The sequence below is a fragment of the Eubalaena glacialis genome, chromosome 5 (assembly GCF_028564815.1).
Source record: "Eubalaena glacialis isolate mEubGla1 chromosome 5, mEubGla1.1.hap2.+ XY, whole genome shotgun sequence".
Classification (NCBI taxonomy): Eukaryota; Metazoa; Chordata; class Mammalia; order Artiodactyla; family Balaenidae; genus Eubalaena; species Eubalaena glacialis.
Genome location: NC_083720.1, coordinates 66,753,997 through 66,781,458, shown reverse-complemented (window position 1 = coordinate 66,781,458; position 27,462 = coordinate 66,753,997). Strand labels below are relative to the sequence as shown.

Sequence of the window (27,462 nt, the reverse complement as noted above, 5' to 3'; positions counted from 1 at the left end):
TTTTTGGCTGTTGGGTCTTTGTTGCTTCTCTCAGGCTTTCTCTAGTTGCAGCGAGCGGGGGCTACTCTTCATTGTGGTGCGTGGGCTTCTCATTGCAGTGGCTTCTCCTGTTGCGGAGCACGGGCTCTAGGCGCAATGGCTTCAGTAGTTGTGGCACGTGGGCTTCAGTAGTTGTGGCACGTGGGCTCAGTAGCTGTGGCTTGCAGGCTCTAGAGCGCAGGCTCAGTAGTTGTGGCGCACGGGCTTAGTTGCTCCGTGGCATGTGGGATCTTCCAGGACCAGGGCTCAAACCCGTGTCCCCTGCATTGGCAGGCGGATTCTTAACCACTGCGCCACCAGGGAAGTCCCAGTTTGTGTTTGTTTTTACATCTAAGTCTTGAATTCATCTGGAATTTATTTTTGTGTATTGTATAGGATGAGGCCTCTTTCACAGTCTAAACTTCTTAGCACTTTGCTGGACCCTCTTAAGCACTTCCTTTCACTCACTCATTCTTTCAATAAGCATTTAATGGCTAATGACCTTGTACTACGCCCTTTATTGCACACAGAATAAAAGAGAATATCCTTATCGCAAAGGATAAAAAGAGAATAATGACAGAGCTTCTGGGCCTTAGGACTAGAGAGGACCTCAGTATGTTTGGGGAAGCAGACTTGTGAATGGAAAAATGACAGCATAACAAGGTAACTGCTTTAGTGATGCAGGATGATTATAAACTAATGGAATTCTGGCAAAGAATGCATTTCTGTTCATTTGAGTCTTGCACTGTTTGTAATATATGTCTTACCCACTGAAATTATTTAATAAATACTTTAACAATTAACCTGAGTGTACATTTTTTAAACTTTCACTTTTCTCCAAAGTTCCAAATACATGTTCAGTTACTTCCTAGATTTCTCCACCAGGATGTCCCATAAGCATTTCCAACTCAAGACGTCCTAAATTCTTTCCTCCAAAACCTGGTCCTCCTTTACTCTTCGCCTCAGTTGTCTGAGATGGAAAGCTCAGAATCATTCTCAATGCCACCCTCTCCCTAACCCTACATCCATCTGGTCACCAAGTCCTGTCTAGTCTAGGTCATAAATACTATGTGATCCATTTTCTTATTCCCACCGTCTTGGGTCAAGCCTTCATTATCAATTCCCTGAATTGGTTAAAAAAAAAAAAATTCCAATAGATCTCTCTGCCTCTTCTCTTTTTTCTCTACAATATTCTAACTGCCACCACAGTGTTATTTCTGAAACACAAATCTGAATCTATCACTCCCTTGCTTGAAACCCTTTTGTGCTACCAAATATTTTTAGGATAAAATTCCAAATTTTTGACGTGGCTCAATAGGACTGCCTCTCTCTGGCTATAGACAAATCTATCTCAGACAAATAATCTAAAATATGGAAAAAGTTATATACATAAAATCGCTCATTGGGTACTATATTAGTTTTCTATTGCTACTGTAACAAATTACTGCAAACTTAGAATTTAGGGCCTTAAAACAACACAAAGGAAAGATGGGAAGATCCCTGGACTTTGTAACTCTGGAATTATTTTTGTGTAGATGAATAACCTCTATCTGCTTAAGTCATGGTCCATTGGGTTTTCTATTATTTGCTGCCAAATGCAACTGTAATTTATAAAAGTACTTCTATAATTAAAATAAGGAAAAAATTGTCTGATTCTAAGTTACATTTCCCCAATTCCTTCTCATCCCTTTAAATACTCTTTTCTCTGTCTGGCAAACACCTACTCATCCTTCAAAGCCCAGCTCAAATGTTACACCTGTACAAAGTCTTTCCCAAGCTTTCCCTCAAACAGATTAATCATCATTGTTCCTGTGGCATTTTGTCCATGCTTCTATGATAGCACTTTTATGCTATATTCTTCTATTTTCTTGACTGTCTCCTCTACTGAACTACAAGTACCATATGAGAAACCAGAGGGTTGAAACCATGTTTTGTATTTGTTTCCTTCAAGGCTGACTTAGCACTCAGTATATAGTAGGTACACAATAAATATTTTATGAATAAGTAGACAAAAGAGTAGAAAACAATGTCTATATGTTTAAACCAAATATCATCCTCTCTTTTCTAGGTTAACGCTTGTCCTCTCTCCACTTCTGTTCATTTGTTTATTTGTTTATTTGTTTTAATTGGTAAAAGAATAGTTGAGGAGTTGGAAGTTAGGGAATGGGTAGTAGTACTCAGATCATTTTAATCAAGATGGGAGTAAGGGAATTTGAAGACATTTGACTGAAAGTAGGAAAAAAGTGGAGAAGCACAGGAAGAAATTTAGGGCAGAAATTCGGAATTAAGAATGAGAATCCCTCAGTCACAACTATCCTAAATCATGATCTGTCATGGCCAAAAGCAGTGTGGTTTTAGCAGACCTGGCCTGAACTCACAGTGCTAAGGGTTTATTTCCCAGCTCTATACGCCACTTAGTTGGATGTGGAGGTAGGTCACTTACACCCACCTTCCTCTGACACAGCTTCTTCCTCTGAGAAGGATGACTAGAAATACCTGCCCACCTAGCTCACAGAATTGTAGTGAAGATCAAAAAGTGTCAGACTTATGCATAAGATTTGCTATGACACCCATTGCAGATGTGAATCATGCAGCTTTATTATATGTAGGAGAAAATAAATGTTTGGTGAATAATTGAATGAATGAATAAATAAGCCCAGTTTGCTGATGATCTTATTTAAATCCAAGAGTAAATGCCGGCATGACTTCATCTTTAAGGTTTATATAAAATATAACCAGCATATAGGACATCATCATTACAAAGAAAACTCTCTTCCCCATTAAGTCATTGATCCTTAGACCTTTATATGGGACAAAATTTTTTATTCCATCATTTGAGATATGGCTTGAAATGCACCAGGCCTGAGAAAGGTAACAGTGAGACTTAAATTACACTAAGGAATATAGCACTATTTTCCTTTTTTAAAAAGCATGTTCTAATAGGGACTAAAGGGAAAATGAGTTTCTTTTGTTTTGCTTTGAATTTTAAATGGAATGTAGTGTGCTTTTTTTATCTGTACTGCTAAAGGAGAGAATAATTGTGTGATCTAGAAGCCAGACACCTACCACTCTGGTAGGTTATAAAAGGGGTCCTTCTCTATTTCCTCCGTTTTCCTGCCCTTGAAATTTTGGACCTCCTGCTTGATTTAACCTGACAGATAGCTGTAATATTGATCTGAAGTTGCAAACAAAAAGTAAAGACAACATAAATCCTAATTTATATATATTTGTGTATATATAGATATAGGTATTTCTAATTTGGAAGAACATTAGAGTAGATCACAGGGAATTTTATTGATTTTATCCCCACACACCAAATGCTCACTAATCTGCTCTGGCTATGATCAAAATAGTCATCACAAACACCATAATAAAAAAAATCCACATGAAGAATCGGTCTATGACTTTTGCAACCTTTTTCCATTCGCTGCCCTTGGTATTGGTGGCCTTATGGTCTTTGAGGCATTTGGCAATGTATTCGATATTCCTCGTCAGCACTTTGTACCGTGCACAGTCACTGTCAACATCCTGCGGGTTTTCACCCTGGTGCCTCAAGTCATCCTTTAAGAGTTTGTTCATTTCCTTCTTTCTGGGAAGGTCTTTATTTCTGGTCGTCTTCAGATTAGCCTCTGGAAGGTTGCCGTAAACCTTCGTGAGGTGGTCCTGCTCCCTGTCTTGGCGGGGGCTAAGGCAGCTCTCACCCACATCGTAGACAAACAAGATCCTAGACATGTATTTCAGGATGACTACCCTGGCCCAGTGTGGCACTGGCCGGGCCTCAGCCCCGCAGAAGTGGATATTCATCACCATAATGGTCAAGGCAGTGGAGGCTGTGATCAAGGCCATTGTGGCTATGTAGTATTTGCCTGGAAAATAACAACAACCAAGTTAGCGTAAAACTGTCCTTGTGTTTGGCTCAAAAAGAAACAAACACCTTTTCTAAGGAAGCTGTATACACTAATGGTTGCTATTATAGACTTTTGAATAAAACTGGGTTCAAATCCCAGCTCTGTCACTCACTAGACTTGTGACCTAGAGCAAGTTATATAATTCTGGTAACCTTCAGCTTTCTTCTTAATAAAATGACTATAATATTAGTATCTAACTCATAGGACTATGATGAGGCTTAACTGAGAAAATACAGGAAAAGTTTTCAGCACTGTCCCTTGCCCTGAGTTAAAAGGTTTGTAAATTTTTGCTGAGGTCATGTTGTGAAAAACTTCCACTTTCAGCAAACAAATAAATAAACAATGAATGATCTTGGTCAGTTTTCAGAATTGTCTTTGGACCTTGTTAATATGAAAGCTCATTACCATTGGGGAAGAAAGGAGACACTGTGTCACTATCAGTCTTTAACATGTGATTGCGTAAAGCAAATATTCATGAAAAAGGAAAATTAAGGAAGGAAACAATAAAGATGAAGGTACAAATTTCTGAAATGTAGAACAAAGAACCTAGAAGATGAACAAAACCAAAAGCAAGCTTTTTGAAAAGTGTAATAAAATTGATAAACCTTTGATGAGGCCACTTATGGAATAGAGGTGGGAGAAAGAAAGAAAAAGGGACGCAAAAGAAAAAAATAAGAGAATAGAAATTTAGAAAACAATAAAATAATATTACAAATAGCTGTATAATACATTTGAAAACCTAGATGAAATTTATACAAATATATAAGATGTCAAACTTAGTGTAAGAAGAAAGAACACTTGAATAGAAATAGGAATTAACCAAATACCTCTACCCACCCACCTTCCAAAAAGCTCTAGAGCCAAAAGGTTTTACAGGTGAGTTTCACCGTTTTTTTAAGGAACAGATAACTCATATCTTATGCAAGTTGTTCCAAAAATAGAAAAGACGGAAAACTGCCTAGAAAATCTCATTTTATGAAGTAAATTCAGGCTTGGTTCCAAAAGTAGCAAGAAAGGAAATATTAAGGCCATTTCATTTATAGACACATTTGAGAAAGTCCTATAAAAATCATTGGCTACCTAAATCCTACGGTGTCTTTAATTGATAATTCATCATGATAAAGAAGAGTTTAGTTCAACATCAGAAAACTGTAATATAATTCACTAACTTAATGGGGGGAAAAGAAAAAAAACTCACACGATCATCTTAACAGATGAAGACAATGCATTTGATAATGATTATCATCTGTTTATTATTTGTTAAAAGCTTTGAGTAAACTAAAAATAAATGGAATCTTTCTTAACATTGTCAAGGCTGTGGGCCAAAAGCCTGGATCAAATGTTACACTTGATGCAGGAAACTTAAACACACTTCTGTGAGATTGGAACTCTATTTCATAGGTGCTACAAATAACAAATTGTGACTATTAATAAAGTTCTCAAGATCTGTGTGCACCCTTCCGAAAAAGATACATTTCATATTATCACAGAAACAGAAAAAGTAATGCTTCTAAAATTCTTGAGACATGTTCTGAGACATCTTTCTTCAGAAATTGATCCAGTTTGCTTTTGAATCTTACTGCTAAAGAAGAGAGAGGGATCTGTCAATTGATCTTGCCTCAAACAGGGTTATTATTAGATGTTGTCACTGTCAATCATTTCTGCCTCAAGAGAGGTGATAAAAGTACCAATAAACATCTTCCTCTTTATTAGTGGTGGTGAGAAAGGAGAGAACCTTCTGTGTCTATTTCTCAAAAAAGGTGTACATGAGTGTGTGTGTGTGTGGGGAGGTGTTGCTGGGAGAGACGTAACAAGGAAGAGATCTCCAAACAGAGAAACCAATGTAGTAACGTCTAAATCCTGGGTAATACTGGATACAGGAGAGGGTAAAAGGGCAGTACAATATCCCTTTTATATTGCTTTCTAAGTCTCCTGGTGTTCTGAAATTTCTCCTCATTGATTACATTAAAGAACTAAAAATTAGGTCTAGCTTCTGATTCTCATAAGCATCTATTACAACAGCAAGTCATTGAGACAGACGTATTGATCTGGGTGTTATCCTTGGTGGCAGGAAGTAGGTATTAAAGGTGTTAGGAAGGATCTCAGAGCAAGGGAGGTAAAGGAAAGGGGAAGCAGGGATGGCAGCCACAGTCTACACTCCTTCCCTTAGAGGGACATTTCATTATTGCAAACTTTTGAAAATGTGCTCTATTTGAGAATCACCTCAGATTCCCAAATCTTGCCCAAGATTGCTTAAAAAGAAAAACAACCTCTTTGGGTGTAGGAACCTGCATTTTTAACAAGCTCTCCCACGCCTACTCTACCCAGTAAAGGTTGAGAATTATTCTATCAAGGGTAGACGGCAGGCTTAAAAATCCAGCTCATCATTTCCATCATGTTTATCACTCTTCCCAAGAAGAAATCCCTTGTGACGTGATAATAATAGGCACTTTTCTCTCAGTCCTCACCATATGCCAGGCTCTGTGTTAAGCAGTGGCACAATGCGGTAGCAATTACACAAATTTTGCAGATGAAGAAGTAGAGACTCAAAGATTAAGTAACTCGCTTAAGGCTGATCAAAGAATGAGTGGTGAAGTCAGAGTTCAAACGCAGATTTCTTTGACTTCAAAATCAGGATCTTAATCTATAAGCCAGTGGTTTTTAGACTTAAACAAAAAGCTCATCGAAATCACCTAGAAAGCTTTTAAAAACAGTTTGCCAGGCTTTACCCCCAGAGTTTCTAATTAAGTAGGTCTAGGGTGGGCCCTGAGAACTTGCATTTCTAAAATGATGCTAATGCTGTGGGTCCAGAGACCATACTGTGAGAACCACTGCTCTAAACCATATTGCTCTCATTCCTCTTTTGGGTAAACCTGGAGACAGCAAGACCAGCTTTGTTTCCAACAGCCACGTCTCTTTTCAAAGATGCCAGCTGAACACGTCAAATGAAGTATGTGACAGCCTGTGTTGAGTGGGAAGTTGAACTCATTGTTAGGAGTTTAAAGATACAGATACAACCCCAGTTACCACAGTGCTGACTCAAAGTGTAAGACACTTGAACTCACCTATCAGAGGGACATTTTCTGAGGCTGGCATGATCTCTGCCACCATGAGCTGAAATACAGTCATGGCCAACAGTATGGTCACTCCCAGGGAGACCTTTTCCCCAGAGGCTGCTGGGAGATAAAAACTCAAGGGAGCCAGAAAAGATATGAGGACACATGGGATGAGGAGGTTGACAATATAGAAAGAGGACCGCCTCTTCAGAAGGAGAGTGAATGTCACATCCGGGTAAGGCTCAGAGCAGCAGCCATAGGAGATCACATTCTTCACAGCAGGCATGCCATGCACCTCCCACTCCACATCTTCGATGAAGTCGGAGAGGTCTCCGCTGTCCAGGGCGTTGAATATGTCCACCTGATTGCCATTGTAGGTCCAAGAACCAAAGGTCAGGTTGCACTGCTGATTATCAAAGGGGAAGTAGGTGACATCCACCACACAGGAGCTTTTGGTGATGGCTGGTGCATCCCAGGTGATCAGCCCATCATACCGCAGGACCACGTTGGTGTTCATAGGCTCAGAAGATTCATCATCAGCCCTGGAGGTCAGAGGAGGAAAATGAGAGCTGCTCGCCAGGACAACTCACCAAACTCCTTACCCCCCATAGCTCACCGCCCTGTGCGCATCACTTCAGTGTCTTGGCAATGGATCACCATTCCTGTTACCCTGGCTTGAAAGTCTGGACTCAACTCTAATTTGCCCTTCTTCTCCATTTCCTGTGAATAGTTAGGGCCGAGTTCTCTTGGATTCTTTCTTTAAAGCATCTCTGCTTTATGTCTCTTCCTCTCCATTGCCAGTGCCACTCTCTTGGTCCAGGTATAATGATTCAAACATCCAGACAAAAAGTAAACGAGGCTAAAATCTAACAGGGGGCTCTGCTTACCTGATTTTGTTAACTGTGGGCACAAGAATGTTAAAGTAACTTTTTGTTGCTGTTGAAAGAGTTGTACATGTTTACTGTAGAACATTTGAAAAACACAGAGAAAAAATTATTCGCCCATAATCTAAGAGATAATAATTTATTCTAGATATAACTTCTTTTTGCTTTATCAACATTTATGCCTTACATCTTGGGGGTACAGAATTTCTGTTTCACTTTGGGGAATGACTCTTTCTCCATGACCATTGTAAGGCAGATGAAACAATGATCAAGGTTCCTCAGCCACCCTCGGCCAGGGGCTGGCTGTGTGACCCGAGCTAGGTCCAGGTGATTCACTCTCCCTGCAGTTTAGATCTTAAGCAGAGTGACCCAAAGACCAAAAAGAGTCACATTGGTGATGGCTCCCTATAAAAGTCAATTAATTAATTTTTTTTTTTAAAAAAAGCTCAATATTCCCCACTGTCTTGAACTGTAGAGTAGTCCTGGTTTGTCCTTTCCAAGGCCTGGTCATTGATTTTTTTTCCTTTAATTCAGTGAGCTGTACGATATCCTTCCAACAAATTCCTTTTGTCGCAAGGTAGACAAAGTCAGTTTCTAATGCTTACAGCCTTAACTGATATGTTTCTGTTAATATTTTAATGCACATTTTTCCAAGTGTTCCTTACAATTTTTTCCCTACAAAATATATTATGGCTAAATGTAATGTGGTTTGCTGAATTAGATTCTGGAACAGAAAAAGTATATTAGTGGAAAAACTGGTGAAGTCCAAATAGTCTGTAGTTTAGTTAATAGTATTGTATTAGTCTTGACAAATGTACTATGGTTACATAAGATGTAACATTAAGGGAAACTGGGTGAAGAATAAACAAGAACTCTGTACCATCTTTGCAACTTTTCTGTAAAATTATCTCAAAATAAAAAAGTTAATTTACAAAAAAAAATTGAGACAATTTAAAAACATATATGATCACCTGTTCATATTCTTGTGCAACTTTATTTTTGTGGCTAAATGGTATTCAACTGCATTCCATTATAGAGATGTGCCATAGTTATTTAACCAATTCACCTATTTTCAACATTATGGTTGTTTCCAGTTTTTACATTTACAAGCAATGCCGCAGTGAACATCTCTGTAGGCAAATTGTGGTTTTTATCCACTGACTCTTTCCTTAGGTTAAATTGCTAGAAGAGGGTGTGTTGGATCAAAGAACTGGCATGTTTTAAAAGTTTTTTTCCTACTTATTAAAATTTAGGTACCACAATGTTAACTGTAATGGTCTGATTGGGTCCACTCTAATCAGAGCATTACAGCTGAATTGTGGCACTCGATTTTTAATGGAGGTCTAGAGAGGGGATCTTTAACACAGTGTTGTAAAGAGAACAAAATGAATATTTTGAAAATGCCTGAACCTGCCCTCTGTAACAATGAGAAATATATATAGTTAGCTATATGAGAAGTGAGAACTGGAGGATGGGAACTCACCCATCCTACCTTCCTTGGTGTAAGAGATCTCGGGGTCAGAGAGAATCTATCTGGAGCTAGAACAATTGTATTAGTCATGGTCCCTGCAGAAATTGGATGGCCCACTCAAATTAGATAATTTGAGGAGTGTTTAATGCAGGGACTATTTACAAAGGTATGGATAAGGTGTAGGGCAACCACTCCAGGGCTAGTAACAGCAGAGCTATTACCATTCCTGGGCCCGAAAAGGTGAAGGGAAGGTGCAATTACCAAGACCTGGAAGGAAAGACTTGCATAAGAGGGTCACCATGATAGGAGTTATACCTTTCTGTCAAGGGACACAACAAGCCAAAGATAATAACTCTATAGGAAGAGAGCAAGGGAATACATGCCCTAACCTCACTCCCTTTTCTCCCTCCAATTGCTCACTGGTGCTTCTCATTGGCCCAACCCAACCAGAAGCCAGAGGGCAAAGGAGCCCACTGTCTGAAAACATCACCCCAGCTACTCAGGAGGAGTTTAAAGACATTACTATTTAATTACTTCATGACCAATATCTTGTTTTATCTCCCTGGTTTCTCTGATCACATCTTTTACAGCTCAGCATTTGCACTGGTTTCCTATGGCTGACCAAATACTTCCAAACCTCCTAAGTTCTGTGTCCTAGATGTTCCATGATCTACTCCCATCCCACTCTGTAGCCTCTCACTGGTCTCTGATGTCTCCCACTGGTCTCCTTCACTCGCACACCACCAATCAAGGCTGAAACCCTAACAGATCCTGTGAATGTCTCTCCTTTACTCAAACTCTTTCTTCTATCTATAATACCCACCCCACTTTCTGCAAGTATAAATCTAATACATCCTCAAGACAGCTCAGATGCCTACCCCTCTGAGAAGCCCCGCCTGCCCCTCCAGTCTGATGAAATCCCTTCACCTTTGAAGGGCTCTGGCACATTTTACATACATTTCTTATTGGACTGTTCATTGAGGTCAGAGACTGAGTCTTAAAATCCTAACCCCTCAACACATGACTGAATGCCTTGCACAGAAGAAGCGTTTAACAAAGAAAGGTAAGTGGGTAGGTAAATGGGTTGATTGAATCAATACGGCTCATTCTCCTTTAGAAAGTAGCAATGACATCACAAAAATATCACAGAGAGATTTGGGTTAAAATCTTGGTCAGGTTTTGTAACCTTGAGCAAGTAACATTTCTATCACCCACCTGTAAAAGTAGAGGTTATAATACCTTAAGGTTTCTTTTTAAATGTTATATTAAGTAAATAATTAATCTATTAATTTCTTATTGCTGCTGTAAAAAATTACCACAAACCAAGTGTCTTAAAATAATACAAATTTAGCATCTCTACAGTTTTAGAGGTCAAAAATCCAAAAATCAAGGTTTAGGCAGGGCTGCATTCTTTCCAGAGGCTCTAAAGGAGAGTCGATTTCCTTGCCTTTTCCAGCTTCTAGAGGCTGCCTGCATTCTTTGGTTTAGGGCTCCTTCCTTCCATCACTCTGATCTCTGCTTCCTTTGTGGCATCTGACTCTCCCACCTCTCTCTCTTATAAGGACTTGTAAGATTGTTTCCATTGGCCCCAGCAGGGTAATCGCCTCTCAGATCCTTAATTTAATCACACCTGCAAAGTCCCTTTTGCCATGTAAGGTGACTATTCACAGACTTCAGGGATTGGGATGGGGACACTCTGGGGGCAATTATTTTGTCTACCACACTATGTAGAGCCCCAATTCACTGCCTGACACATAGTAAGTGTCCAATACATATGAGTTTCTTCTCTTTCCCTTCCCTCTGTTTCTAACTGGGTTCCATTTTCCCAACTAGAAAATGAAAAAAATTACAGGGACAAAATTTCAAAATGGAGGTCGAGAGGGCAGCGTTCAATAATATGACCCTAACGGATTATTTAAATTGTTTTCCTCTTATCTTCCCTTTCCTCCAACACTTAGTGCCCTTCAGGCAGTCCCTTCTCCCCTGATCAAAGACTGAGCTGACTTCAGCTTCGCACTTGAGCAGAAAGACTTTTCCCAGCAGGGGCTGTAAGAAGCCAGATCCCCAGAACTGTAGACGTGTGGGCTGGTGAAGGAGAGAACAGTGAGAATCAGCCAGTTTTTCTGGTACCAGACAGTGCCTGGAACCTCGACATAGGCTTGTCTCTTTACTCAGTCCCACAATCCACCCTTTTTCCCATCTCCAATGTCTCCGTCTTTCATGTGTCCCCCTTATCTTCCCTTCCATGTCAAAAAGAAGTCCCTCTCGGGCTTCCCTGGTGGCGCAGTGGTTAAGAATCAACCTGCCAATTCAGGGGACACGGGTTCGAGCCCTGGTCCAGGAAGATCCCACATGCCACGGAGCAACTACGCCCGTGCACCACAACTACTGAGCCTGCTCTCTAGAGCCTGTGAGCCACAACTGCTGAGCCCGCACGCCACAACTACTGAAGCCCGTGTGCCTAGAGCCTGTGCTCTGCAACAAGAGAATCCACCGCAATGAAAAGCCCACGCACCACAATAAAGACCCAACGCAGCCAAAATAAATAAATAAATAAATTTATTTAAAAAAAAAAAAAGTCCCTCTCTTTCTTTTCAAGGCTAACTTCTCTTCTTGTACTGTGACTTCTTTCCTTCCAAGTCTCTTTCAGGATTTCACCTCTCTTGGTCTCTCTTATTCTCTCTGGCTCCTCTAATCCCTTCCCAACTCTGTTCCCAAGTCTCCCTACCAACTTCCCTTCTTCCCAGGCCCCTCCCACCCCTCGCCTCTCTTTCTGCACACCGCTCTCAAGAGTAATTGATGCATGCTGCTTTCACTTCCCCATCTTGCTTGTATTCTTGCAATTTGGCTTTTTCCCAACTTTCAAAGTGTGCTCTTTCAAAGGTCACTCATGACTTGCAAATGGGCAAATCTAAAGACTCTTCTAAGAGTCTGTCAACCCTTCCCAAGCACTTCACGCTGTGAGTTGTTCCTAGACATCCTTTCTCCCCTTGGTTTCTATGAGGCAATTCTCTCAGTTCTCCTTCTACCCCTTTAACCATTTCTTCTGAATGTTCTCCGTAAATTTCTTCAATGAAGAAATTCTCCAACTTTATCCTCAGCCATTTTCTTTCCCTCCTTGAGCAGTTCTATAAGGGCTTAAAGGGCTTTTGATAGCTCTAGCCGTGACCTTCTTTCCAGGCTTAAAACTTGCCTTTGCAATCTCTTTGTTGGTTGTCTCCTCTGTTCCTTTGGTCTCCCAAACTGAACAGGTCTCACACCAAACTCATCATCTTTTTCTCCAAACCTGTTCCTCTTCTGCCTCCTTTATTTCCAATCTCATCTTTTTTTTTTTCTTTTTAAGGAGCTTTATTGATGTATGATTGGCATACAATAAATTGCATACATTTAAAGTATACAATTTGATAAAATTTGACATATGTATATCCAATCTCATCTTACAGTTTTTCCATCCTTTCAATTCTCTAAGCTACTTAAGCAGAAATTAAAGCTAAATTGTAGACAAATCTTTCTGAGTACAACAGGGTACCCAATTTCTCACTAGGTCTAAAATCCAAGCATTAAACCGGTCCATTAAAATCCAACCATTATAACTCTCTCATAATAAACACACTTCTGAAATTTCTGTAATCCACTCTTTACCTAATCTAAAAATGTCAGGAATCCTTGCACCCTCTTATACTAACCATTATATTGGCTATATACCTATACTAAACAACCCCACCAGAACTTTGAGCCCCAATTTACTTATTCCTTTACTGACCTGGTAACAGCCAATATCTGCTTTGAGTCATTATATTGTTAAAGAGCTCACTACCTCTTGGGAAAATTCATTATTCAAATTATTAGTTATTTTTTTAAAAATTGCATTAAAATGCAATTTAAAAACCCTTTAACTTCTACTCATTGTTTTGGGTTTTGTCCTCTGGAGGAATTTTCTCTTTTTTCTCTACCTTATTTTTCCTATGATTGCCTATGACAGCCATCAAGTCTTCCTAAGGACCTCTCTCTTCCAAACTAAGCATCAATAAATTCGACTGCTCCTCCTATGAAATAGCTTCCAGGCCCAGGACCATCCTGATCACTCCTCAGCAAGTCTAACCCATGGATTCAGGCACCAATGGTGAATCTAGATGTTAAGCATCTTCCTGCCCAAACTATCTTTATCACACATGACTGGATCACCTGCCTTATACCCCTCTTTATTCTCCCTACCACCACTCAGGAAGCCCATTTTGTGGTCTACAAGTTTCTGTACCAGTTTCTGGGAAGTACTTATATTATATCAGGAAGCGGAAGATTCTGCAGGTCCAGGGATTCAGCTAGAAGGACCAGGGTCAGGGTCCTTCCTGGGGACCCCAAAGGACTGGGGTCCCTCCTTTGCCTGATCCTCTAACTTTCTTCTATTCTCATTTCAGTTGTTTAAAGGAATGCAAATGACATCCAACCGTAAGTACATTTAGGGTTTCCTCTGAATAGTAAAACTCTGATGTTACTGAGAAGGAGAACACACAGGAAAATAGAGGATCCAAAACAGAACTGTCCATGATAGGAGGGGAAAAAAGACTAAAGAGTCAATCCAGAGGAAAAGAAAAGAGTTGATGAATCAGTGTGGTGAAAAGGGTCTGTGTGTGAAAGAAAAGGGGACCAGAACTCACACTTCTCAAAGCCAGCGATCTGGGGGGGAAAGGATGGAGAACGGGGACAAAATTTACCAAAGCCACAGCAGGTTTGTGTGAGCTCATGAGTGCATAACTGGCTTCTCTGATAAAGGGGGACTGGGGTAGGCTTAACTTAGGTCATGCCAGCTCGGAAAGAAGTGTTTCAGTAAGAGCTGGGCACTGTTTCAGTCAATCAAAGCAGGAGGAAAAGGAGAACCAGCATTCTGTTTTTCTCCAGGGAGAATTTTGAACTTATAGAATGCTGTAAGTGTTCTACGTAAAGTGTATCCTCTGATTACTCTCCTGCACCCTGTGTGTGGGACAAGGTAATGGACATCCTGGCTCATTCTCTTGCCTGCTATGTACATGTATGTGTGTGTCTGTGTGTTGAGGGGGGTGTGAACCAGAGGAATAAAGCGCCAGCACTTGGATGTGATCTTGCTTGGGAAGGGGTATGGAAGAGTCGCCATTCCAGAGTGGGGAATGGACAGCAGCATCAGGGCTATGATTCATGAGGTCATGACCCTTGGACAAGCTCTCTGAGTAAGGACTGAGACTCAACTCCAGGCTGCAACCTACCAGTGTTGCTTCTTGAAGGGAAACTCACGTCCAATAGAAGGCTGAGCTCTCAGGAGAGTCCCCCGGAGCTGCCCCTCATTCATATCGCTCTGCTCAAAGAGGAACATTTCCCAACCCTGAGAAACTTGAGTTCCAGAATAAAAAGAGAGAGAGGAGCCCCTTTGACAACAGGTGGAGCGCCTGGACCTGAGTTGAGACAGCTATCTGGCTCTTTCTCAAAGTGGGATCCGTGGAACAGCAGCATTACCATCCGGAGCTTATAGAAATGCAGAACGTCAAACTCTACCCCACACCTCCTGAATCGGAATCTGTATCTCAGCAAGCTCCTCAGATGATCCGTGCACACTTTACAGTTTGAGAAACTTAAACCTTACCTACCCACTCACCAAGGGCCCTTGCTCTCGGACCAGGAAAAGGCCAACTGGTGATCTTATGATCTAGCTCATCTTCCACTCCATACGAAGTCCAAATTCCATAGGCCAGCTTCTAGCAGGCCCATTCTGATTTAATCTTAATAGTATCATGTATTTTTGACACATGATCTTAGACAAGGGAGCACCACTCTTAAGGGGTGAATTCCATCTGTGAAAACGTCGTATGTTGAAATCCTAGCCCCTGGCACTTCAGAATGTGACCTAATTTGGAACAGGGTCATTGCAGATGTAATTAGTTTAGAAGAGGTCGTACTGGTGCGGTGTAAACACCTAATTCAACAAGACTGGTGTCCTTATACAAGGGAAAATATGGACACGGACAACACATAGGGAGAACACCATGTGAAGAAGAAGGCAGAGATTGTGTGATGCTTCTACAAGTCAAGAAACTGAAGATTGCCAGCAACCACCCGAGAAGCTAAGGGAGAGACAGGGGACAGAGTCTTCTTCACAGCCCGCAGAAGGAACCAACCTTACCAGTACCTTTGCCTTGCACTTCTAGCCTCCAGAACTGTGAGACAATAAATTTCTGTCATTTAAGCTACCCAGTATGTGGTACTTTGTTGCAGTAGCCCTAGAAAACTAACACGGCTTCTAATACAGTTTCTCATCTGAAAAGGGGGCCGTAACTCTAAGATTTTATGACCTATTGTTTTATTATCTGAGGTTTTATGACCTTCACTTCAGGGACTAGGAACATGAATAGACTTAACTTCATGCATGTTTTAAACATTCCTCTTCCATTATGTTTACATTCTGTTACATCAATAAATTCATTCCTGAGAAACGACTGACTTGCACTTACTTGTTATACAGGACGATATCCGGCCTCCACACCAGGTCGCTGGGGATCCTGATGGAGTCCAGTCCATCATACTGGTCTCGATCCCATGTGAGATACGCATCGTGCCAGATTTGGCGGATCCACAAATAGGCAGTCAGAATTTGATTTCTTTCATCCTGCACAATGAACCCAGATATAACGTTATCCCATCAACACCTCAACTGAATGCACTTGTCTCTAGAACACTCATCTTCAAAACAGGAATTCCAAGAGCGCTAGTTTATTTCCAATAAGTAAGTGAGAATTTTTCCAGTCTATCCCCTGGATCGACTGCCAGGATCATGTTTTTTTCTGTGATTTAGTGTTAGGAATGTAAAGTGGACAAATATTTAAATCATCAGATCTCTACATGGATCAACTGCCCAAATTTCTCTGAAAATGGATCAACTGATGATTCTTTTGAATGAAAAAGTCGGCAAACATCGATAATGTACCAAAGAAAAGTCTTTCAAGTCTCATAACTTCGTGTAATTAAACACATATAAGCATTATATAAGGTAAGTCATCTTAAAACACCAGCTTTTGGGCTCCCCTGGTGGCGCAGTGGTTAAGAATCCGCCTGCCAATGCAGGGGACACGGGTTCAAGCCCTGGTCCGGGAAGATCCCACATGCCACAGAGCAACTAAGCCCGTGCGCCACAACTACTGAGCCTGCGCTCTAGAGCCCGTGCTCCGCAACAGGAGAAGCCACCGCAATGAGAAGTCTGCGCACCGCAACGAAGAGTAGCCCCCTCTCGCGGCAACTAGAGAAAACCCACGCTCAGCAACGAAGACCCAATGCAGCCAAAAATAAATAAATAAATTAATTTTTAAAAAAAACCACCTTTTAAAAAATGGGGATAAAATTCACATTACATGAAACTCACCACTTTAACCATTTTAAAGTGTATAGTTCAGCGACTTTCAGTTTATTCACAATGTTGTGGAACCATCACAATTCTCTACTTCCAGAACATTTTGTCACCCCAAAAGAGAAAGCCTATGACCGTCAAGCAGTCTATCACTATTCCCCCATCATTCCCGCAGCCCCTGGCAATCACTGCTCTGCTTTCTGTCTCTACGTTTTTGCTGATTTTGCACATTTCATAGAGATGGAACATGTAATGTGTAACCAACTTTCTTTAGATGATCTAAGACTGTTAGTGTTAATGGCCAGGATTAGGTAATTTAGTGAAATTAATTTTGTAGACCGCTTTCTTCCCCTGGAGTTCCTGTCTCCCATCAGCTTGCACACAGAGCTCTCTGTTCTCACTTTCTCTCAAATTCCCAGTTCAGACATTCCCTTTGGAAAGCACTGTTAGTTTCATTCTAAACATTTCAGAGTTACCACTATGTTACTCACCATATCCTTAATCTGAGAAAGTGTAATCTGGAGCGTGACATTCAGGACTTTATCTGTATCCTCTACTGGACGAAGAGCATTGGAATAATCTTCAAAAATGTCATTAAACAACTTCTGAGCGTATTTTCCATCTGCTGTTTCTCCAGCTGCTCAAAAGAGGGACCTGATCAACCTTCAGTGTCATGTATATTTCAAGGCAAAGAACAACAGTCCAAGGACTAGCGTTGGGGATAATCTAGCATCAGCTAGGGACAAGCTCTAGGTCGATGGGAGTTATCTTTCTGGCACACCCTACAGGATTAGTATGAGTCAGTAAGAAGACGAAGTACTTCCTTGCAGTTAGAACATTTGTTCTTTTTCCTGGCCCACTCTAAAACCCAAAGAAGTGGCCCCAGATGAGCGACAATGGTTACACGCCCACCAGCCTCTTACCTCTCAGTCTGGAGGCAGCAAAGTAAATCCAGCAAAAGGAGATGCAGAAGTGGGGCCAGTTCATCTTTTTCCTAAGCCTCTGTAAATTCCCAGCCAGGCAGTGCAGTCTTCCAGTTCTCTCTGTGAATGGGAAGGGTCTGGTCACAAAGCACCCACTCTGCCGCTGTCTCTGCACAGCAGAGAGCTCAGGCTTGCCGTACACGGAGGGCGCTAGGTCCCGAGATCCCTCCCCATTGGTAATCTGAGACTGGCAGCTCCAGTAGCTGAGATGTCAGGAGCCCCAGGTGGGTTAGGTCAGGCAGTGCTGTTCTGGGGGAGCCACCCTGGTTGAGCATCCCTAGCTACCTTCAGCAGGAATATCCAGACCAAACTTTCAGGGGAAGAGAGGTAGGAGTCCAACACTCCCTGAGATTCCACCTAAGCAGACCGGACACTTTCTACACCTGCAGCAAGAAGATTCAGCCGGGGACTAAGGAAAGCTGAACTGACCCAGCCATGGGACAGCCATCTGGAAAGGCCCTATGCACTTTGAGTGGCTTTTGAAGAGGGAAAAAGAAGCAGTTCCACAGTCTCCAGAATAAACTGGCATTTGGGTTTCTTCTCTGCCTCTGCTTCTCACCACTCATTCAGTTGTCCCACTGAGCACAGATCTTGTACAGGAAGGTGTGTGTGTGTGTGTGTGTGTGTGTGTGTGTGTGTATGCCGGTGGATGGGGGGCAGAAGAGCATTCACTTGCTTCAGAAGCAGCAGCACTGTGATTTGGATTAGGAGTGGAAGACCTAGGTTTGACTGCCAGCCCAAACCCTCCCTTACAATACAGAGCTTTCCTGAACTAGAAACTGGGAAAATAATATTCCCTGTCTCCCAGAGCTACTGGGATACTGTATAGAGAAGCACTTTGTAAATTGTAAAGCACTATGTAAATGTTAGTAATTTTCACCTCTGATCAGCTTTGCAGATACAGAATTTCTATATTTACCAAGTCACCCAGTGTTTACTAGCTCTTAAAAAAAAAAAGGTTCAAGGGCTAACCAAATCAGCACGAAAATGATTCATAACTAATGATGATATTACTAAGGATGCTTTGCATTTGAATGATACTTATTATAATTTCAGTCATTTCTCATATGTGATCTAATTTTGCTCACACAAAAGAATGTCAGTTTCCAGTTGCTACAGCCTGTCCCTTCTCTTGCCTGGGGAAACTGCCTAGGGAAACCAAATTAAGATCATTCAGTTGCCTGGAATCAGAGCAAGGAAATTGGATAGCTGTACTTCATCAAGTTACAGCCGTCTGATGAGTCACCCTCTCCCTCTTCAGGAATATATCCTCCGAATGGAACAGACACTCAAGCCGTCAGCTAAGTGCGTTTCCTAATTGCCTATGCCCTTGTGTTGATTGTGAAGACGTTATTTTTCTGACGCCCTGAGTCTGACTCACTCATCAAATGACACAGTTCCCGGTGCCCACGCACAGGCCTCCCTCCTCCAAAAAACCATCGGCTCTGGAATCTCAGAGGCTGAAGGTCCTTTTGAAATTGAGTTGAAGGCCTCATTTTCTCCTGAGGAAACTGATGTCTAGAGATTGGAATGGCTTCCTTCCAGCAGCACTTGGCCGGAGACAGACTCCAAGCCACCCCACCCCAGCCCAGTGTGCTCCCCACGCTAACGCAGCCTCTCCTCCTTCTCATGGTGAGAGATGCTCTGTCTTATGTGTCTTTGATGCCTCACATCACTGAGAACAGCCCCTGGGAATAAGTGCTCAGTGAACACGTGGTGTTAGCTACTGCAGCTGCTGCTTGAAACCTGCCTCAAAAGTAATCATCTCTGGTAGTCAGATTGCTTTTGATTAACTCAGTTCATTCAGTTGGTCACTTGAAATTAAAAAAAGAAAAAAAATGGTAACACTTGATGCTTACCTGTCAATGTTAACACAAACCAAATTAAGCCAATACTTTTGGGGGGGAAATTCTGCCTTTTAGGGCAAAGATGTTAATGACTAGAAAGCAAACTCCTCTCAAATTCATTCTAAAAACAACCACTAGGTGTTTTCCCTGGGACCTGTGCACTTTTACCCAATCACTGTTTCCCTTAGCTCCTAAACACACCAAAAAACAAAAACAGAGAGAGAGAGAGAGAGAGACCTTTAACATAGTGGTCCTGTAGCTTGTAGGAAACTAATGGAAGAAGTAATCCGTTGAGTTCACCACTTAGAGTTCAATAAGGCTAAAAAGCAGGCAGATATGCTTTAGACTGATTTTCTAAAATATGGGTTCAGACAATGAAAATAATCTGAATAAACCTCAGCCATCTAGAAATTTGGAACCTCCAGAGTACACCCTATTTCCTGAGAGCCCATTAACAGGAATGGTCATATCTGTTGGCATATTAATTCAGGTTCACAGAGCCCTAAACTATTTAAGTTGTGAAGTTCATGATATTCATGCCAGCAGCTACCTTTCCCCAGCTCGTGGGTAGAAATTCTGAGCAGCATTTCACCAGCGTTTGTGTGGTATCACCATCTGAGGGAGTATATTCTGGCCGGAAAAAAGGGACCCACAATTCAGAAAATTGCTAGAGAGCACAATAACCCTTTCAATGTCTGCACCTTTTGAGAAGCAGCCTTCCTTGCCACAATAAAGGATTCCAGCCATTTCAGAGTCGCTGGGAGCCAAATCCTCCTCTATGGACCAATCTTGAGGGACTTGTCTATTCCCAAAATATAATATTAGGCTATTAGAGACATTCTGTAAGATCTTAATATGTTTTAACACAATTTTTGTTGTATAAGAAATACATGTCTAGTGTAGCAAGATTAGAAAGTATAGAAAAGCACAATGAAGGAAAAGAAAGACAGAGGGTGCTTCTAAATACTCCTTTCCTGTTCTCATGGTGTTGCCTTGTAGTTCACGCAGGATCTACCTTGAATGGTCTCCCATCCTTTCCTACCTTCTCCCTCCCTCAGGGTCCCAGCTCAACCCTTTTTGGCTGAAGCTGCTGAGAACCCTTTGCCCATTGAGGTCATGCCCTCTGGGGGCATCCCTGGCTCCATTCCAGGAGAAGGATGGCAGTGCTTCTGCTGTTTGGAATAGAGCTCCTGCCTGACAGAGAATCCTAGTGAAATTTTTGCCAAAAGACCCTCTCCCCAGTAGCAGAGGGGGAGGGAGGGGGAAAGACAAAGGAGTGAAGAGCACACATACCTTCATTCTGTTACATGTATTTTTTTAACAAAAATTGCAAAAGTCAAACACAATGCTTTGTAAAGAATTTCCCCCCTACAAATTAATATGGCATGGATATTTTCTCCATTTCACTAAATCTAGAATCAGAATATTTTTAACCCTTATAAAGCTCATGGAGACCATCTAGCTGATCTCCCTCGTTTTACAGATGAAAAGTCTGAGGTCCACCCAGAGAGGGGGTAGACAGGACAGGATGACAACTCTCCGTTGAGAGCCAAGCCAGAGACCCTCAGCCTCCCTAGGAGCCCAAGCTCTTAGCAGAGGAGAGCTGTCCTGGGTGCTCAGAGCTGTGGCACCTGCTAACCAATGCCTCCCAACTCACTGAAATCTCAGGAGGTTCCCCGATGGGCCTCTGAGGCCCTATTTCACATTACTTTCTAATGGACTCATCCTGGGCATGTGTCTCGAAATTAAAAAATCAGAGCTTTTTTAAAGGAGTAATCTCCAAATTCTTTTACCATGCACCAAGGTTTGGGGTAAGGGTTGGTAGCTAAGATGTCAAATCATGCCAAAAGGGCTACTACCCACTGAGGCTATACTCTCTGAACATTTTCCAGTTTGTTTTGTCTTTGTTTTCATAATCAAGAAAAGCAGTATAAAGTAGAATTTAAGAACATAAACTCTGGAGTCAAACTGCTTCGATTCAAGCCTTCCTGCCACTTCCTAGCTGTGTAACTCTGGACAGATTACTTAACCTCTCTGTGCCTCTGTTTCTCCATCTATAAAATGGGGACAATTATAATAGTATCTGCCTCTTAGGGTTGTTTTTAGAACTAAATGAATTAACATACGTGAAACCCTTGAAACCATGCAGTACCTTTCAAGGCCTTCCCAGGGATAGATGCTCCCCCGCTATGTCCCTGCCTCTTTGTAGAAGAGCTTGTAGAAAAGCTATAGCCTCCTAGGCCTTCCATGAGTTCCAAAGAGCAAATTTAATGAGAGAAGTGAGAAAATGAGGAAAAAAAGGAAAGAAATCAAGCAAGACAAAGTTTAGCCATAAAACAAAGTCAAGGATCTTTAGTTCCTTCTCAAGGGCTATAGGTAACATCCTGAGCCATATCTCTGAGTTGTTTTGCAGGTACTAAAACCCCTACCAGGAGGAAGACATTAACTGCATGCTGACCACCAGCACATAGACCCCAGACTGATTGGAAACAGAAGGCTGATGATGTTGACTTCTGAAGTACCACCCAGTTACCTCACCACCAACCAATCAGAAAAATGTCCATGAGCTTATTAGGCATCCCACAACCCTCACCCTTCATGTTGCTCTTAAAAACCTTTCCCTGAAAGCCACTGGGGAGTTTAGGTCTTTTGAGCATCAGTTGCCCATTTTCCTTGTTTGACACCTTGCAATAAACGTTATACATTTCTTCAGCACAACCTTGTGTCAGTAGATTGGCTCTGCTTTGAGTTGGGTAAGCAGATAAAAACTGGGCTTGGTAACACCCTAAGAACAGTGTTTGACCATAAAAAGTGCTAAACAAGTTGATGATTAAAGGGGGAAAATGCAACCCCAGCATTAAAACTTCAGCATGTAACCTGTAGCCACAATTTACCTATCTATCTCTCCATTTCTCTCTCCTACCCCTGCCCCCTGCCCTTCTCTCTCTCTCTCTCCACCAACTTCTCGACAGAACTGATTAGAGGATATTATTTTATCTGACAAGCAGTTTGTACTATGAGTGGGAAAACATCAGTCCTGCCATTGTCTTGTTGTCTTCTTTTTCACTGCAATATTAATATTATTGTCAATCCGCTGTGGATCTAATTATTTACATATTTTTGTAGCAGTCTTTTTAAATCTTCTTTTCTGCTTTGTGAGAGCTGGCAGATCTAAATCTATTACAGAGGCTGGCAAACTCTTTAGGTAAAGGGTCAGATAGTAAATATTTTCAGCTTTGCAGGCCAAATGGTCTCTGTAGCAACCACTCCTCTCTGCTGTTGTGTTGTGAAAGCAGCCAAAGGCAATATGTGAATGAATAGGCATGGCTGTGTTCCAATAAAACTTTCTTTATAAAAATAGGTGGCTGGCCAGAGTTTGCTGACCCTTGATACATGTCATCAAACCCTTAAATCCACTTAACCAGGCTCAAGCACTGCAATAGGGGTCAGCATCCCAGATGAAGACAGAGCACAGCCTGAAGGGAAAAGAGAGTCACGATGCAAAAGCTTGACGTGGGCAGATGCGTGGGGAGGCCAGGGCCGACACTGAGTGCAGCTCAGCTGGTTCCATTAAATCCCACCTCTCTTCCAGTGCAGGATCCCAGGAACCCCGTACAGATTCCCAGAGAGGGAGCTCTCCCACATAAAAGGAGCCTTTCCACTGAAGAACCAGAAGCACGTGGGAACTGGAGAGTCCACAGGAGCCCTGTTTGACGCCTGGAGGCTGGACAGGTCTCCTCACTGCCACATAGTGACCATTAGAGTACCCTGGGCAGGGAATCAGAGTCCCCAGATAGGGGTGACATATGCAGTGGTGATAGAACCTGTGGCCAACAGCCAGGCTAGGGACTGAGAGCAGTGAACAGCAGGGCAATGTTTCAGAAGTACACGTGAGACCCCCTTGGGTCCCCAGGAATGAGACGGAGAGACCCCGGAGGCAGGGCTCCAGCAACATCACGAAGGAGAGACCCAGATCCCTGCTCTGCTTCTAGGATGGTGCCCCATCCCTCAACTGTACCCAAATCCACTCGGCTTGCGGAAATGTAGGTGAAATCAGAACAAAAAGGATTCCAGAAGGGAAGGAAGGAGGACCTCCTGGAAAACAGGAAGAGTGGGTTACATATCTCCACGTGGTGCTGGAGCCACACCCCGGGTGACCATTTTAAATCACATGTCTGACCATGTCACCCCTTTGCTCAGTCCTCTCCACTCCGTAAAAGGAGTCTTTCCATTGAAGAGCCAGAAGCATATGGGAACCGGAGAGTCCACAGCAGCCCTGCTTGATGTCCGGAGGTTGGACAGGTCTCCTCCTTCCCCGTAGTGACAATTAGAGTAAAAGCCCAAATCCTTACCAGCTTTCCATCTCTAACCCTCTCCCCTCACTTACTGCACTCCAGTCAGGCTGGCCTCTGCCATCCCACAAACACGACGCCACTCCTGCTCCGGGCCTTTGTTCCTTCTGCCTGTGGTGCCCTTGGCCATATCCTCTCGGCTCCCTCTCTCTCTTCCTTCTTGGTTCAGTTCAAATGCCGCCTTATCAGAAGTCCCTTGCCAGACAACCCTACATAAAACAACACTCCACTCCAATCTACCCATCTTCCCTGCTTTACTGTCTCATCCCACTATGACCAGCTGAAGTATGTGCATGTCTGTGTGCACTTGCTTGTTTATTGTCTGTCTTCCTACTAGAAATTAAGCTCCCTGAGAGCGGGGACTTGGTCTTGTTCTATGCTGTACTCCTAGACCCAGAGAAGACATTTTTTGATTGAATAAATGAGTAATATCTAGAATGAGAAAAGAAATCCAAGGAATTAGAAAGCAGGGAAAACGTCAGCTTTCAGACAAAGGATGGTGGATATATTTCCTATGATTTATAAGCTTACCAGAATCTTTTTAGCACTTGTGTTATTTACAGCCTTACATTGCTAGTCTACTGCTGTATTATATTTTAACCTATGTCAAAGCAAACTCCTTGAGAACATGGATGATAACTTCTTTATATGTAGCCTGTGCTTCGTACCTAATCCTAGATCAGAGGGAACAGTCACCAAGATCATTAGCAGCATCTGCCATGGATGCAGGAGGAGGGCAGGGAGGCATCTCCCCCATGTCTCTGCTGACCTAATGCAACAGAAAGGACATAAAGACACAGAAGGAGTCCTGTGGCCCAGGTTCAAATCTTGGGACCACCACTCACTATTTATGTGAGCTTGAGCAAGTCACAGAATTTCTTTGAGTCTCAGTTTTCACATTTGTAAAAATGATAATTATAATATTTACTTAAAAGGTTTATTGTGAGGATTAAAGAGAAAACAGATAAAGTGCCAAGCACATACTTGGTGTACAGCAGGGTCTTGATAAATGTCAATATGATTCCCCTGCTGAACCACATGGGCTCCAGCAGTCAGCAAAACCTCTACTGGTAAAAAGAGACCCATTACGTTGCCAGCAGAGGAGCCAAGTTCACGAAGAGCCGCAAGCAGGTGATAAGGGATGTGCAGTTTTCTGGGTCAGGAGAACAGCTGATACTTGATCTAGGGTATCCGATGTGTCCCGGTGAATGATCTGGGGACTGGGGCCGGCTCTGGTGTCTGTGCTTTGTCAGAGGGCGCATGCTCTTCTCCCTGAAATCCCCCAGGGGGGTATATTTGAAAGCCATACACTTTACACAGTTGTATAAGGTGAGTACCTTCTGGCTTCCTCTTATTTTGGGGGTTCGTCTTCACTGTGTGCTGAGGAGCCCCATCCATGATACCCTTTGAGCCTCTTTGTCAAGGCCACTTGCTTCTCAGGGCTTTTTTGAAGTTCTTCTTTGTTCTTCAGTTTCTGATCCTTTTTCACCCCAATATGTTCTCAGCCCACTGGCTTTATTTCCTCTTTTCACAGTGGCTTGTGTGTTTCCAATTGCACAATCTTTTCCTGCTATTTGCAGTCACCGTCTATCTGATGACCACGCAGAGTTACGTGAAAGACAAGAGGGGAGGATGCAGGAGGGGGACTCTCTCCTAGCTACCGACATCTCCCACAGACGTGCACCCCCGAGAAGCAACATGGCCCCGAGGTCCCAGAACCTCAACAACCCCACCCCCATGTCCTGCCCTGGTCCTGGTGCATGGGAACTGGGGGGGGGGGCGTGTTAAACCCAAAAAGAGGTGAGAGGGGCTTTCTCACCAGCGCAATGTCCTCCTTCATCTCCATTCCCACCTGCCCTCAGTGTCTGAGTCTCATCGGCTCAGGTCCGCTTAGCAGAGAGCCGCTAGGCGTGAATGAGTAATTTAGGCCCTGTTCCTGAGAAGCAGGTTTTGGAAGAAGCAGATGAGGGTGGGTGCTGGAAAGGAAAACAGGAGAAATGGAAAAGTCCATTCCCAATTTGTTTCCCCAGGGCCACATTTAAGTTTTCTATTCTCTGGTTTTTCTTCTTCTCCATCATGGCCCTTGACCTAGGCTCCTTACCCTTGACCAGGATGAGAGGAGACAGGGAGAGACCCAGGAAGGACAGGGAAACCATGGGTCGGGGTGGGAGTGGTGGCCGTGCATTCATTAAACATGTGTGAGCCCTGTCAGGGGCTAGGCCATCGAGTTCATTGCCTCTTTTCAGGGCCTTTTGGAGCCATATTGGGGCATGGGATCAAAAGGGAAAATCAATAATACTGATCCTGTATTTACGATTTTGATATTTTTGTTTATAATGAATTTTTGGCATTAATTTTGACTTTTTAAATGATTGCATTAGAATGTGATCTATACTCATTACTGACGTTTTTACCACCTCCTTAAATTTGCATCACCCTAGTCCTGGTCTTGGGTAGATCTAGACCAGCTGATGGTGCTGGTCAGTTCACCTGGTTGATGGTTTCTTCAGGAAAGAAAGGCTGGAGGCTATAAAAATAATCTAAAAGAATCAAAGTCCATTTTTTAAATACATAACTGCAATCCTACAAAAAGAATTGGAACAAAGAATGAAATTCTCTACCACAAAAATAAACCAAATTTTAGACACAATTTATCCTTTATCTTTTTCTAACAAAGCCAGGGTACTTCACCTTTCCAGCCACCAGGTGTCGCTGTAAACTCCCCGTATGTCCGGACACAGGGCCTTGAAGATGACGTCATAAATGAAATCTGGTTTTTAACCAGCTCTAAAGAGATGGCACAAAAAAACAGCTTGAAATGTAACAGTGTCAAATGCCAAATCTTTAGCGATCCATCCGTTTATCTAGGATTTCTGACTAATAGCTAAATGCTTATGATAATACACCCTACCAACAGATTTAAGCTATGAAATAGATTATTAGAGCTAGTGTGTCCTAATCAATATACTTTCTAGAATGTTCCTGCGTTATTCTGTCCTCATCTCTTAGCCAGATCAATTTCTAACAGAGCACAATCAGGTCTCAGAGGAACCAACTCTTCGCGGGGTTTGTAGGACTAGATATCTCACTTCTTTTGGGCAGGGAATTTTGAAAACAGTATTCAAACCATTTGCTTATGTTTTTAAAAAATGCATGAAATGCTATGATCAAGGTCCAGAAAACAAAGTGGTGGAAAAGTCATGCCATTCGTTAAAAATCAGTTTACTTAGACGTGTTATCATTCTCTCCCTTCACACCACTCACCCTGCCCTCAGAAAGAAATGTAAACACTCCAGTGAACAGACTATTTCTTCTGACCTTAATTTCTTTCTGAGTTTATTCTACAAATCAGCCCTTCTTCATTCAACACCCTAGAGGGACCATAGATCCTTCCTCAAAGGGTCCAGAAATATTGCTCTTATGGGAAATCTCGGTGATGATGCTTCTTGGGTTTCCCCAGCTTGTCCAACATAGCCTCTGTTCTTCATTTTTTAATTACTACTACTAATAATCACAACAGGAACAATGTCTGATGTTTATGGAGGGCTTACTATGTGCTCGTCAGTGTGATAAG

At 42.3% G+C, this 27,462-nt stretch overlaps 1 protein-coding gene across 1 annotated transcript; it reads right to left on the bottom strand.

Annotated features, from left to right (window-relative positions):
- Positions 1-3,342: 3,342 nt before the first annotated feature.
- On the bottom strand, positions 3,343-25,286 carry CHRNA9 (cholinergic receptor nicotinic alpha 9 subunit). Its single transcript, XM_061191335.1, has 6 exons — positions 25,226-25,286; positions 17,630-17,749; positions 17,198-17,343; positions 15,817-15,971; positions 6,992-7,524; positions 3,343-3,884 (listed from the first exon to the last, which is right to left on the bottom strand). The coding sequence occupies exons 1-6, from the start codon at positions 25,284-25,286 to the stop codon at positions 3,343-3,345; spliced, it is 1,557 nt and encodes a 518-aa protein (XP_061047318.1).
- Positions 25,287-27,462: the final 2,176 nt, after the last annotated feature.